The sequence below is a fragment of the Ostrea edulis genome, chromosome 3 (genome assembly GCF_947568905.1).
Source record: "Ostrea edulis chromosome 3, xbOstEdul1.1, whole genome shotgun sequence".
Lineage (NCBI taxonomy): Eukaryota > Metazoa > Mollusca > Bivalvia > Ostreida > Ostreidae > Ostrea > Ostrea edulis.
Genome location: NC_079166.1, coordinates 90,861,816 through 90,877,191, shown reverse-complemented (window position 1 = coordinate 90,877,191; position 15,376 = coordinate 90,861,816). Strand labels below are relative to the sequence as shown.

The window sequence follows — 15,376 nt, the reverse complement described above, 5'->3', positions numbered from 1 at the left end:
TGTCTTGGGTTCTGTTTCCTTAAATACACAAGGACACAGATCGCAAACGGTATTATGAAGTTGGCTGGGCACCTGGTTCAGAAACCAAGTTCTTATTGTTATGTGAGTACTCGATGCCTCACCCTTTTTCAGGATTACTACACCTTGTATATCACCGCATTTTCTTAGTTTATCTTTACCAGTAGCTTGTATTTCAAGCCTAGCATTTCGATTTCTTTACCCTATTACTTCGTCTCCGTGGGGATGCGGGTTAGAATGGGGCCTCAGCGCAGTACCCCTTTCCACATGAAAGAATATGCCGGCAATTCCGTCTACGCCATCAGAAATTAATCTCACCTAAGAATGGACAAAGACTGTTACTGGAGATTTTCGATCAATTGTTTGAAAATGGGGACATGATCTTAATTTTTCCAGATTACATTGTTGAGTGTTGTGTTTTTATGTTTGTTTGTTTTTCACTTTGAGCAAGCTGATTTGTGGATCTTGGATTGCGGCAAAAGTACAAAGAAAATGTTGACTTTCTTTGTCCGCATGATGACAGCACTGGCTTTCCTTCCCGAAGAGATAATACATCTTCGCTTGCCAGGGGTTTACGATCCGCTCCGCTTTTCTACAATCGTTTGTGTCTCGTATGGAAAACAGGAAAATTCCCTCCTCAGATTTGGTCTATCTATGAAAGGGTTCTAAGTCAAGATCCCCGTACCAACAACTTTTTAGGAGGGTGGCATAGACGGTTTGACAGTATTGTTAGCGCTGCACACCCTGATATATACAAATTTATTACTTCCCTCAAATCAGAGCAAGCTCGGTCAGAAATTATTAACGATGAGCAGTAATGGGTGAATCTTGCGATCTCCTAAAAAAGACGTTTAAAGAAATGGTAAAATTCTAACAAGAGGCCCATGGGCCACATCGCTCACCTGAGTTATCTTGGGCCATATCTGAAGACTTTCCATATATACTTGTATGTAAAACGTTAGTCGGTATTGTGGACCAAACCTACCCCTGGAGGCCATGATGTTTACAAACTTGAACCTGCACTGTCAGGAAGCTTCCATGTAAATCTTACCTCTTCTGGCTCATTGGTTCTTGAAAAGATGATTTTTAAAGATTTTTTCTATTTATTCTCATGTAAAACTTTGATCCCCTATTGTGGCCCCAACCTACCCCCAGTGGCCATGATTTGAACAACTTGAACCTGCACTATATCAGGAAGCTTTTATGTAAATATCAGCTCTTCTGGCTCATTGGGTTTTGAGAAGAGTTTTAAAGACTTTCCTTATATATTTCTATGTAAAACTTTGATCCCCTATTGTGTGGCCCCAACCTACCCCCCCCCCCCCCCCCCCCATGAAAATTTCAGCTCCTCTGGCCCAGTGGTTCTTGAGATTTTTAAATGAGCCCACGCTATTTTTGCATTTTTGTGAAGATCTCCCCCTTTGAAGGGGGCATGGCCCTTTATTTAAACACACGTGAAAGCCCTTTATCCAAGGGTGCGTTTAGCCAGGTTTGGTTATAATTGGCCCAATGGTTCTTGGGAAGATGGAAATGTGAAAGGTTTACTACGCCGACATACAACGGACAAATTTTGATCAGAAAAGCTCACTAGAGTCTTCAGCTCAGGTGAGCTAAAAATTGGTTCAAACTGTGGAGAAAAGACTAAAGACTCCTTTCTTCTTTATTTCGAGGAACTCGGTCATGACTTCACCTATCAAATTTGATTGATAAAATGGTGATTTATGCAAAGAAAAATAAAACTGTGCACACGATTTTCCGTTAGTCAAATGGCCAAATGTCCTATATATAATTATCTAAATGTGTCCGTCAGCGTCGGTGTATTTTATTCTGTCGATGAGTTGTCTGTCGGTCACTTGTCTTTCATTGAGTTGTCGTGTCGGAGAGTTTTACGATGTCGGTGAAAAACGTGTCGGCGAGTTGTCTTTCGGTGTCCTGTCATAGACACCCTTACTTGTCACAAGAGGTGACTAAATGGTGCGACTCTTTGGAACTAACGCCCAGTGTCATAGTAGGTGCGGTATGATAAAGATCCCGCAAAATACAAGAATACATAGGCACCAAAATGAACATTATGTACAAAACTGCAGCCAGGAGGGTGACCCGTCACATATGTAAATGGAGGTAGTGTTATGATGTGGGTAGAAATATCCTCTGCAGACAGGACAGCAATGGTTCACATACAGGGTACTATGATGGTCCAATGGTATACTGATGCAGTCATACAAACTCGTATGGGCGACAGACCAAAGTTGTTAAAACAGGTATTGACACTTCCATCGCCATACGCTGGGCATCAGGTGTGAATGTCACGGGTCCTTGGAGATGACCTTAAAAACGAATATCCAGTGTCACAATAGATGTGGCACACTGAAGAACCCTCATTGCTCAAATAACGTAAGCGCTGAGCACAGACATTTTAAAGGCCCTCGTCGGTATTGGTGACATCTCCATATGAGTGAAAAATTCTCGAGAGGGACGTTAAACAATATACAATCAATCAATCAGACTTATATGGTTCCAATAATGCAGCATCCAAAAGTAGTATTCCACCCCATCTAATGATGTGCTGCAAAGACACAATCTCAAGGGTCCTCTTCGGCCATCCAAATCAGCAGATTCGAACTCTAATCTATCTATCTCTCCAATATATTTATTTATATATCTATCTACCTATCTAATCTATTTATCTATCTATCTATCTATCTATCTATCTATATGTGATGTTATCAATGATATAATCTATGCACATTTTACACTCTAACTTTCTACTCTCTTATTTATCTTACTGTGAATATGTTTTATACAGGACCACAACGTAAACTAGTCAATTGATACTAATTGTATTTATTATCGTTTTGTCACAAACATATCCGAACAATAAATACACAATCATGTGATAATCATAACCAATATGAAGTATATCTCTCATGAATCATGATCATATCTATATCTCCTTAACATACTTTCATATAATAAACCTGGTGATGAAATATTCCTTCAAGCCGCCTTATTCACATACAGAACAGTTAGATCCTCTCCATCAATCCACCTTATTCACATACAGAACAGTTAGATCCTCTCCATCAATCCGCCGTATTCACATACAGAACAGTTAGATCCTCTCCATCAATCCGCCTTATTCACATACAGAACAGTTAGATCCTCCCCATTGTCATCATCGCTGTCATTTCCTGAGGTAGAAATAAAATCGTCTTTCCGTTGAATTTCTTTGGTCTTTTTCATAAGATTTTGATCTTGTAAGATATTTTGAACATTAGAACTATGTGCAATACAATTTTTTACATTAAGATTCAAAAAGGGGGTAAAGTCTCTGTAATTCAAAATCATCCAAATATGCAGAATAGCTGAGGAGTTAAAACTGCACCCTGTATCATCCCAGAGAGAAGAATCTTGATGTCCACTGCTTAACAAGATATCATTCACATAATCATACATGACAAGGTAATAGTATTTGGGTGTTATAACAAGGGACGGAATTAAACTTCTCAATGGCTCAGCATTCCTAACATCAGTTAAATTGGACTGGTAAAACGCAAACGTTATAGCATGACTCAGAGCTTGTCCAGCAAAGTGTTTAAATTTTCCATTTGAACTGTCGATGTCTAATGATTCCATGTTACTATCAATGTCTTCCGTTTCTTCGGAGACTCCATCGTAAAATAAAACAGGTACCATGTGGCGGTAACTCTCCTGCTTTGAGAACAAGACAACATCTGGCTGGCCATACCATAGATCTTCATGACCTGTCAATCAATAAACACGAAATTTGTTAGCTACAAAACACTTTTCTATCACCATTATAAAGTTCTTGTAAACATGGTGAAAACCTCTGGTATGTCCAGAGGTCCGTGTTTGCCCAGCTCTGTATTTTGTATTGCTTGTAGGAGTTCTGAGATTGATCATTGTTTGTTATCTTCACCTTTCATTTACAAATATTTTATCGGTAATGAACTTATCTGTTTCAAATAAATACAGGTGAACACAAATTTTGCATAATGTGTCTGGACAAGGTATATATATATCATATTGAAACTGCTAGAAAAACAAATTGAAAAAAGATCATTCCCCCTCCCCAAATATGTCACACAAAAACTGAAGCATGCAGAAATTTTTTGGGATCTCAATAAATAAAAGCCTGACTGTGTATTCCCAAATAAACCATATTTACCTAATGTTTTACCAATGATACAAATGAAAAAAAAAGTTTGCACCATCGCTCACACGTGGGGGTGATTCCACAATAAGTATCAGATAACTCTTCTGTAAATAGTGAAACTAACCATCACAATCGAGGTGCCATCTAACATACCCCCTCAAACTACACAGTAGCGTGAACGAAGATTATTTGATTTGTAATTTCTGCTAATGACAAGGTACATATAATTTTAGGTATCTGAACGCAGTTTTAAATGTTGGATTTTTGAAACTAAAGTGTTCAGTCCATAAAAATAAAACAAACCCTCCAAATTTTTCCACACTTGTCCAATACATATTATTTTACTTCTAATGTTTTCAATTGTACATCATATGCATGGCTATGATGTTTGAATTCCAAAAAATTAGAAATTCAGTTCAAAAGACAAGGATCCTGTCAAACTATATTCCCCTCGAACTAGGATTAATTTGCTGTTTTGGGTAAAAAAAAATTAAAGAAGATTTACAAGAATTTTTCCTCATTTATTATGTAAAAGTTGAACCCACATTTCAGCCCCAACTCAACCCTAAAGGTTCATTTAAAAAACGGAAAAAGAAAAACAAGATTTTTAAAAGATTTTTTCTATATATTCACATGTAAAATTTTGATCCCTTTTTTTAACCCCACCTTTACCCCGGGGGCCATGATTTTAACTAAGTTAAATCTGCACTATGCCAGGAAGCTCCCATGTAAATTCCAACTTGTCAAGAGTATTGGTTCTTAAGAAGAATTAAGATTTTTAAAGATTGTTCATATTTGCATCTAAAACTTTGATCCCCTATTGAGGCCCCAACCTACCCCTGTGGGCCATGATTTTCACAAACGTGAATATGCACTATATCAGAAAGCTACCATGTGAATTTGAGAAATTGTTTGGCCCAGTGGTTCTTGAGAAAATGATTTTTTAAAAGATTTTTTCGTACATATTTGCATGTAAAACTTTGATCCCCTATTGTTGCCCCACCCTACCCCAAGGGACCATGATTTTAACAAACTTAATTGAATCTAGATTATGTCAGAAAGCTGCAATGTGAATTTGATCTTATCTGGCACGGTGACTCTTTAGAAGATGATTTTTAAAGATTTTATATCTTCCTCGTTGACTGTAGGTTCACTCTGTCCCACTTAATCATTCAAAGTTCCACTTCATGCACCTCCTATACAGAAAAGTTTGTATCTTCAAACTGGCGTATTGGCTTATTGATTCTATATGAGAAGACTTTTAAAATTTGCCAGGCTATTTTCACTATTTTACTATAATCTCCCCTTAGAGAAGGGTGTTGCCCCTCAATTGAACAAACTTGAATTCCCTTCAGCTAAGGATAATCTGTGCCATGTCTGATTAAAATTGGTCCAGCGGTTCTGGAGAAGAAGATGAAAATATAACAAGAGGCCCAAGGGCCTAGAATCGCTCTTCTGATAAATTGTACAACCCCACCATTTCTATTCTTAGCCTCTTAGTATTCTAAATCTTTAGTTAATCCTAAGAATTCAAAAAAAGTAGGTCAATGTGACCTACTTTTTGGTTTACACATTTTGAGAACCCAAGAAATATCAACTGACAAAGTTTGATGATTTTAAGCCAATTAGTATCTGAATATTGAAATATAGCTGTCAAATTCCAATCGTAGGTCATGGTGACCTACTTTCTGGTCAGCGAACTCCGAACATGCAAGACCCATCAACTGACAAAGTTTGATAACTGTAGGTCAAATAGTATCTGAAATATATAAATATAGCCGTCCAATTCCAAAAGTAGGTTAAGGTGACCTACTTTTTTGTCAACACCCTTTGAACATGCAAGACGCATCAACTGACAAAGTTTGATGACTGTAGGTCAAATAGTATCTGAAATATATAAATATAGGTGTCCAATTCCAAAAGTAGGTCAAGTTGACCTACTTTTTGGTCGAAACCCTTCGAACATGCAAGACCCATCAACTGACAAAGTTTGATGACTGTAGGTCAAATAGTATTTGAAATATATAAATATAGCCGTCAAATTCCAAAAGTAGGTCAAGGTGACCTACTTTTTGGTCGACACACTCCCTTGACTCAAGATGCATCAACTGTCAAAGTTTGATGATTGTAGGTCAATTAGTGACTGAAATATATAAATATAACTGTCAAATGCCAAAAGTAGGTCACAGTGACCTACTTTTTGGTCGATACACTCCGAAGACTCAAGATGCATCAACTGACAAAGTTTGATGATTGTAGGTCAAATAGTGTCTGAAATATAGTAATTTAGCTGTCAAATACCAAAAGTAGGTCACGGTGACCTACTTTTTGGTCGACACAAACCGAAGACTGAAGACGCATCAACTGACAAAGTTTGATGATCCTAGGTTTTACAGTGCCCAAAATATGCATCTAAAATTGAAAATGTGAAATTTGAATATCTGCAAAATTCAAAAAGTAGGTCACTGTGACCTACTTTTTTTTATAAATATGTTTCAAGGCCTCAAGATGCATCAACTTACAAGATTTGATGATTCTAAACCTCTCGGTATTTGAAATAACAACTTAAAATATATCTATAAATGATAAGCCATGAAATTCAGAAAGTAGGTCACGGTGACCTATTTTTCAGTTGACGCATTTCAAGGTCCCATGATCCACCAACTGACAAGTTTTGATGATCATAGGCTTCAAAGTGTCCAAGATATGCAACAAAATTAATTTTAAAATAAATACCTGCAAAATTCAAAAAGTAGGTCACCGTGACCTACTTTTGAGACAACTTGACACAAGGTCCTAAGATGCATCAACTGTCAAAATTTGATGATCCTAGTCCTTATAATGACTAAAATATCTAAGATTTAAGGAATTTTAAAAAATTTTAAATTTAGGTCAACTTTGAAGTGACCTTGAGACCATGCCCTTTGCCCCAGGGTAATGCCTTGAACAATTTTTAATCTACAACATATCCTCATCCTTATGTGTAAGTTTGGTGATAATCTGCCCTGTGGTTCTTGAGAAGAAGATTTTTTAGCAACCACTACTTTTGTTTGTATTTTCCTGATTATCTCCCCTTGTTAAAGGGTCACATCCCTTTATTTAGTATGTATGAAAGCCCTTGGGCCAATGATACCCTGTAACAAATTTGAAAAAAATTGGCCAAGGGGTTCTTGAGTTATAGCCCTTTTTCTAAAAAGTTTACGCACACTGCACACCGCACAAATGGCCATAGCATTAGCTCTTTGAACCTTTGGCTCAGAAGAGCTAAAAAGTTTACAACAACGCCGACAGACAACAGAAACTTTTGATCACAAAATCTCACTTGAGTCTTCAGCTCAGGTGAGCTAAAAACAAAATCAAAAGCATATTCATCAAGCTGTACATCAAATCATAACAAGAGATGTTTGTATAACACATATGCCCCCCATGGTGCAAAATTGAAAAGGGTTATACACACACACATCATTTAATTGAGAGTAGTATCATCAATTCAAAATATTGAGCAGACAATATATTCCTATGTCAAGAGTGGATTGACCATGTGACCTAAAAATCAATAGGGGTCATCAACTCCTGAAGATGTACCAGTGTACCAAGTTTGATGTCTGTCAAGCAAAGCTTCTCAAGATATTGAACGGAGAGTATATTCCCATGTCCAATTTGACCCTTGACTTTTGACCATGTGACCTTAAAATAATTAGTAGTCATCTTCTCCTGAAGATGTACCAGTGTACCAAGTTTGATGTCTGTCAAGCAAAGGGTTCTCGAGATATTGAGCGGACAGTATATTCCTATGTACAGTTTAACCCTTGACCTTTGACCACGCAACCTCAAAACCAATAGGTGTCATCTTCTCCTGAAGATGTACCAGTGTACCAAGTTTAATGTCTGTCAAGCAAAGGGTTCTCAAGATATGGAGCAGACAGTATATTCCAATGTCCAGTTTGACCCTTGACTTTTGACCATATGATCTGAAAATCAATAGGGGTCATCTTCTCCTGAAGACGTACCAGTGTACCACGTTTGATGTCTGTCAAGCAAAGGGTTCTCAAAATATTGAACGGACAGTATATTCCTATGTCCAGTTTGACCCTTGACCTTTAAACATGTGACCTCAAAATAAATAGGGGTAATTTTTTCCTGAAGATGTACCAGTGTACCAAGTTTGATGTCTGTCAAGTGAAGGGTTCTCAAAATATTGAACGGACAGTATATTCCTGTCTAGTGTGACCCTTGACCTTTGACCATGTGACCTCAAAATCAATAGTGGTCGTCTTCTCCTGAAGTCGTATCAGTGTACCAAGTTTGATGCCTGTCAAGAAAAGGGTTCTCAAGATACTGAGCAGACAGTATATTCCCATGTCAAGTTTGACCCTTGATGTTTGACCATGTGACCTCAAAATCAATAGGGGTCATCTTCTCTTGAAGATGTACCAGTGTATCAAGTTTGATGTCTGTCAAGCAGAGGGTTCTCGAGATATTTAACGGACAGTATATTCCTATGTTAAGTTTGATCCTTGACCTTTGACCATGTGACCTCAAAATCAATGGGGTCATCTTCTTCTGAAGACCTACTGGCGTACCAAGTTTGATGTCTGTCAAGCAAAGGGTTCTCTAGACATTGAATGGTCAGTATATTCCTATGCCCAGTTTGACCCTTGACCTTTGACCATGTGACCTCAAATCAATAGGGGTCATCTACTCCTTAGGATGTACCAGTGTGCCAAGTTTGATGTCTTTCAAGCAAAGGGTTCTCAAGATATTGAGCAGACATTATATTCCTATGCCCAGAGTAGATTGACCCTTGACCTTTGGACCTGAAAAACAATAGGGATCCTCTTCTACTCATAACTAACCCACATATGAAATATCATTATCATCAAGTGAATGGTTCTCAAGATATTGAGTGGACAACACATGGTCTACAGACCGACCGACCGACCAACAGGTGCAAAACAATATGCCACCTCTTTTTCAGAGGGGGGCATAAAAATGAATTTAATTACAAAGTATGTTTCTGGGTGATAACATAACTTGGTGAAGATGCTTTTTTAAATATAAACTGCATTGTGGTTTATAAATATAAACATAATCTGCCCAAAGTTGAGCTATCACCCCAAAACACTTTGTGATTAAATTCATTCAATGAATAACAAAATAAAGACAAGAATGCAACCAGGAGGTTGTGCATTTGAGTCCTGCTTGTGTCATGATCACGTCAAACCTAAGAAGTAAACATACGTGGGGATTGCTACTTCAGTAAACACTCTGCATAAATACAAGTGAGATTCACGGGTCTTTCAGATGTTACCTTATAACAAGATGTGTTTGTGAAATACAAATGCTCCTGATAATGGTCAATTCCAAAGATGGCCAATGTCACAAGGACAAATATCTTGGTACCAGTAGAAAGATCTTGTCACAAGAAATGCTCAGGTACAATATCAAAGCTCTAATATTTACAATTTAGAAGCTATGACCAATGTCAATTTTTTTAAAAGTAGGTCACACTCCAAGGTCAAGGTCACTCGGAAAAAAATGTTGGTACCCACGAAACGGTCTTCTCACAAGGAATACTCATGTAAAATATCAAAGCTCTAGCATTTACCGTACAAAAGTTATTAGCAAGGTTAAAGTTTCACACAGAATGACAGACAGGACAAAAACAATATGCCCCCTGATCTTCGATCTCGGGTGCATAAAAAGAATGATCCCTTGTTGTGGCAGATGTTTGCAAGTTAAAGAACCCTCACTACTATGGCCCTGAGCATTATAAGCAAAGATCTAAATTTGAGGTACTTCATCTACAGCTGATGAGTGAAAAATTCTCGTAAAACAAACCAAGACAAGAATAGATCGGTACTAAAGTCCCATGCCAGTCTACGTACAGGAAACAGATCGTTACTAGTCCCGTGCCAGTCTACGTACAGGAAACAGATCGTTACTAGTCCCGTGCCAGTCAACGTACAGGGAACAGACCGGTACTAGTATAACTAGTCCCGTTCCATTCTACGTACAGGGAACAGATCGGTACTAGTATAACTAGTCCTGTTCCATTCTATGTACAGGGAACAGATCGGTACTAGTTCCATGCCAGTCTATGTACAGGGAACAGATCGGTACTAGTTCCATGCCAGTCTAGGTAGAGGGAACAGATCGTTACTAGTATAACTAGTCCCGTTCCATTCTACGTACAGGGAACAGATCGGTACTAGTATAACTAGTCCTGTTCCATTCTACGTACAGGGAACAGATCGGTACTAGTATAACTAATCCTGTTCCATTCTACGTACAGGGAACAGATCGGTACTAGTATAACTAGTCCCGTTCCATTCTACGTACAGGGAACAGATCGGTACTAGTATAACTAGTCCCGTTCCATTCTACGTACAGGGAACAGATCGGTACTAGTATAACTAGTCCCATGTCAGTCTACATACAGGGAACAGATCAGTACTAGTATAACTAATCCCATGTCAGTCTACATACAGGGAACAGATCGGTACTAGTATAACTAATCCCATGTCAGTCTACATACAGGGAACAGATCGGTACTAGTATAACTAATCCCGTGCCAGTCTAATTACAGGGAACAGATCGGTACAAGTCCCATATCAGTCTAATTACAGGGAACAGATCAGTACTAGTCCCATGCCAGTCTACGTACAGGAAACAGATTGGTACTAGTCCCATGTCAGTGTACATACAGGGAACAGACCGGTACTAGTCCCATGTCAGTCTTCGTACAGGGAACAGATCGGTACTAGTCCCATGCCAGTCTACGTACAGGGAGCAGATCATGGGAAGTAAACAGGTAGACACAAAACAGACAACTTCCACTAGGAAAACTCGCATGATCTTGCAACTCAGACTGGCTAAATTCTTAATGAATCATGTGATAAAACAAATTGATATACTCACCAAAACCTATATGTTGGTACACGATCTTTTCCTTACAGTTGCTGTGGAAGCACGGACAGAACCCCGGTCTATAGTGACGATTGTGTCTACAGATTCTGTACTGCTGGCCATACACTAAACGAGAGAGGAGGTGACTCCCTAGAAGAGCTGTGATGAATGTCTCGCTGTGTCCATCTGTCAGCTGACCATGTAAATCCACGGCTTCCTTCAAACACTCCTCATGTTTTCCTACAAAAGATAAGGACTTCTGAGAATGGAGAATTCAAACTGAAAATTCTATTTCTTTTTCATTGAGTCATATAACATCATGTAGTTATGTTTGTTTACTTCCAATTCCACTAACAAATTGATGGTGCCATTTTCTATTTCATCAATAATTATTATACCTACAATGCACCAAACAACTTATATGTACAACTGTATATGTTTATAATGTGGTGGTCAAAAAGTTTGATTGCCAGTGGCCAGATAGCTTTGTTGATATAGAGCACTAGAGATTTAGGGGGCCCTGGTTCGAATCCTGGTGTCGTCCGTTGCATTTTCCACCACCCTGTTACAATATGTATGTCAATGATTGATGGAAGGGTTGACAAATATGTAAAGATATCCTACAACCTATAAAGTATACAATATCCTACAACCTATAAAGTGTACATTATCCCACAACCTAAAAAGTGTACACTATCCTACAACCTATAAAGTGTACAATATCCTACAACCTATTAAATGTACAATATCCTACAACTTATAAAGTGTACAATACCCTACAACATATAAAGTGTACAATACCCTACAACCTATAAAGTGTATATTATCCTACAACCTATAAAGTGTACACTATCCTACAACCTATAAAGTGTACAATACCCTACAACCTATAAAGTGTACAATATCCTACAACCTATAAAGTGTACAATACCCTACAACCTATAAAGTGTACAATATCCTACAACTTATAAAGTGTACAATACCCTACAACCTATAAAGTGTACAATACCCTACAACCTATAAAGTGTACAATATCCTACAACCTATAAAGTGTACAATACCCTACAACCTATAAAGTGTACAATATCCTACAACTTATAAAGTGTACAATACCCTACAACCTATAAAGTGTACAATACCCTACAACCTATAAAGTGTACAATATCCTACAACCTATAAAGTGTACAATACCCTACAACCTATAAAGTGTACAATATCTTACAACCTATAAAGTGTACAATATCTTACAACCTATAAAGTGTACAATATCCTACAACCCATAAAGTGTACACTATCATACAACCTATAAAGTGTACAATATCTTACAACCTATAAAGTGTACAATATCTTACAACCTATAAAGTGTACAATATACTACAATCTATAAAGTGTACAATATCCTACAACCTATAAAGTGTACAATACCAGTGATTGGGAAGGCCATGCGCCATAGTCCCATTCAGGTGAAAATTGGTGCATTAAATTATCTAATCCATGTGCCAAAGTGAGCATTCATTATTGATTGTAACTTTCGTTTTCTTTTCTCTAGAATGAATTGAGTACGACTTACTTCTTTTTTGTACTTTCATTTTTCATTCCTATGTATTCTGATACACCGAATCTCATTGGTTGCAGCAATACAAATCAAAATAGATAACCAATAAACTATTTCTTCTTACATCACATCTCATCATGTCTCCTCATGCTTATACTTTAGCGTTTAAGCTTTGGAAGTCTGGCAGGACAGATATAGAATCGACAGAAAGTGAAAAAAAACAATGAAAAAAACCAGGGAGAAACCGTCTTCAAATATCAATGCCGAGAAAAGCAATGATACCATTGAGAAGGGGACATTGAAACAAAGTAGAAACATTTTCAAGAGAGGTGGAAAAGATCGTGGTCATGCATGCATGGTTAAGAGTTTCAATAAAAACAATAATGTTCCACTGCACATTTGCTATTTATTAAAAATAGTCATTCAAAATATGTTGATGGCCCGTTAAATCTGAAAATGGCCGATTGAAAACTTAAACCGTGGGGCCATAGTCCCATAGGCCATCCCAATAACTGCAATACCCTACAACCTATAAAGTGTACAATATCCTACAACCTATAAAGTGTACAATATCCTATAACCTATAAAGTGTACAATATCCTACAACCTATAAAGTCTACAATATCCTATAACCTATAGTGTACAATATCCTATAACCTATAAAGTGTACAATATCCTATAACCTATAAAGTGTACAATATCATACAACCTATAAAGTGCACAACTGTTTGGTTTATTTCCTTCATGTCCCTTTGAGAATTTCTTTCATACTGAATCTAGATATTGAGATGTTACCAGCTGTAGGTGAAATATCACAAATCTAGACTTGTTTTTGGTGCTCAAGGTCGTAGGAGTGAGGGTTGTTTGACGCGTCATCATCTGTGTCACTTCTTAAATGTCTCATCTGAAATCATTCAACTGCATCATGCAGTGATTTGAACAAGCTCGCCATTTCTTAACTTGTGTGATCAAGAGAGAGCCTCTACCACCTCACAATAAAGCAGCTTCAAATAAGATTGAACTAAGATAACTCTGTTAATTATGTTTATGTCTACTGAACTGGGTCTCAATGTCTCAAAGTTAATCACTGAAAGATAATTACAACCCCTGCTTTTATGATGTCCTTACTGTATGCAATCTGACACGTGAACCTGTCTAACTAATCTGCGATACCTTCAACTCTTACCCCTGTTTTATATTGCAACACGTGCTTATCACAAAATAAAAGTGGGGGGAAGAGTCAGAGGAATCTTAGATTACCCTGCTAACCTGCGTAATCCAACAACCTGTCTAATCCGACATTAGGTTACTTTTTCTCTCTCACTATATGCCAGATTAATAGATAGATCTAGGTTTTACAATACATACTCAACATGGTCCGGTGGAGATGGGGATGCTTTGATGATAGATAATTCATTAACTGATTAGCTTATCTTCTCATAGTCATGAGGTTTGGAGGAAAATCCAAGTTACACGTTGCCACGATACTTCTGCAATTATATTATCATAAATCAAAACAAAACCACTCACAATGTCCATTGAATTTCAGACTCCTTCCTTATTATGCAGCAACATTGATATGAATTTTTTTCATTTTATTGAGACAGTTTGCTTCATGCTGAGTACATAAAACATTTATTCAGCATTGCATTATTTTCAAAAAACTTTAAAGATACCAATTTAACACCTGTAACATGTACTTTCTTGCTAGAGAGGGATAATCGCGTTTTAGCGAGAATATCTCGCTATAGGGGAAGTGTTCCCAACCAGTTAAAACTGTTGAAATATCAACAAATGTTTATATCGGTACCTTGGGACAATAGACCTGAACTACTTTTACACCGCTCCCCCAAAACGAGTGATCAATGAGGGGCGGGAGCGGGGACCAGACTAAGTGCAATTTAAGAAATGAGTTGAATACAAGTGTGGTATAAACATTCTAAAATAGAAATAGCCTTGATGATACTGAGCGGTGAATTCAACATACGCATTTCGCTCAGGAACATCCGTAACGCCGCCACCGCTGGAAAACGATCCAGACCGAGTTCATTTTCTACATCAGTAATCTCAAATACTCCGGTATTCTTCTTTAAGTGATCGTCTAGAGTCTCAAATCCTTCATGAAAAACTGTGGAGAATTTCACATGCACCTTTTCATTTTGCGGTGGGATATTGTACCTCGTGTATTTCACGTGTGCGTCTGTAAAACTTACTCCGAAGTTACACGGTGAAATCCTGATGGGTCGTAGATATAATTCCATGTAGTTATCTAATGCATTTTTTACGTACGTCTCCAGTTTTGAATCTGTGCGTTTATTGCAAAAACTTTGCATTGACAATGCCCGAAAGCAAATGTTCACCCTGGTCCTCCGCATCGTTGTTTGTATCCAGTCAATTCGTGCCTTTACCAAGTCGCACCTAGGTCAACTCAAATGTAGCAACATTGGGTGCTGCTAAAATGCAGAACGGAAAATGGAACGGAATTTAGGAATTAGAATAACTAATGTAGCCAAGATAATACGGAAAATTCGGAAAATATGCGTTATTTTAATCAAAATTGTAGTAACTTGTTTTCTGCGACATGTAAGTTGTTTTTGTTTTTTTTACTATAATGTTTGCAAACAGTACAGCGTTACAGAGAATGGCAAGAACACACGGGATTCATCATCTTCTCTAGCCAAGAGTGACGCTCCACGGTGTTTCTAAAGAGAATTAAC

The 15,376-nt window shown here is 37.7% G+C and overlaps 1 protein-coding gene across 1 annotated transcript; it reads right to left on the bottom strand.

Moving 5' to 3' along the window:
- Nucleotides 1-2,846: 2,846 nt before the first annotated feature.
- On the bottom strand, nucleotides 2,847-15,069 carry LOC125674303 (uncharacterized). The gene is made up of 3 exons (XM_056159384.1): nucleotides 14,647-15,069; nucleotides 11,117-11,344; nucleotides 2,847-3,782 (listed from the first exon to the last, which is right to left on the bottom strand). The coding sequence occupies exons 1-3, from the start codon at nucleotides 15,032-15,034 to the stop codon at nucleotides 3,145-3,147; spliced, it is 1,254 nt and encodes a 417-aa protein (XP_056015359.1). The 5' UTR covers nucleotides 15,035-15,069; the 3' UTR covers nucleotides 2,847-3,144.
- Between the last annotated feature and the right edge of the window lie 307 nt (nucleotides 15,070-15,376).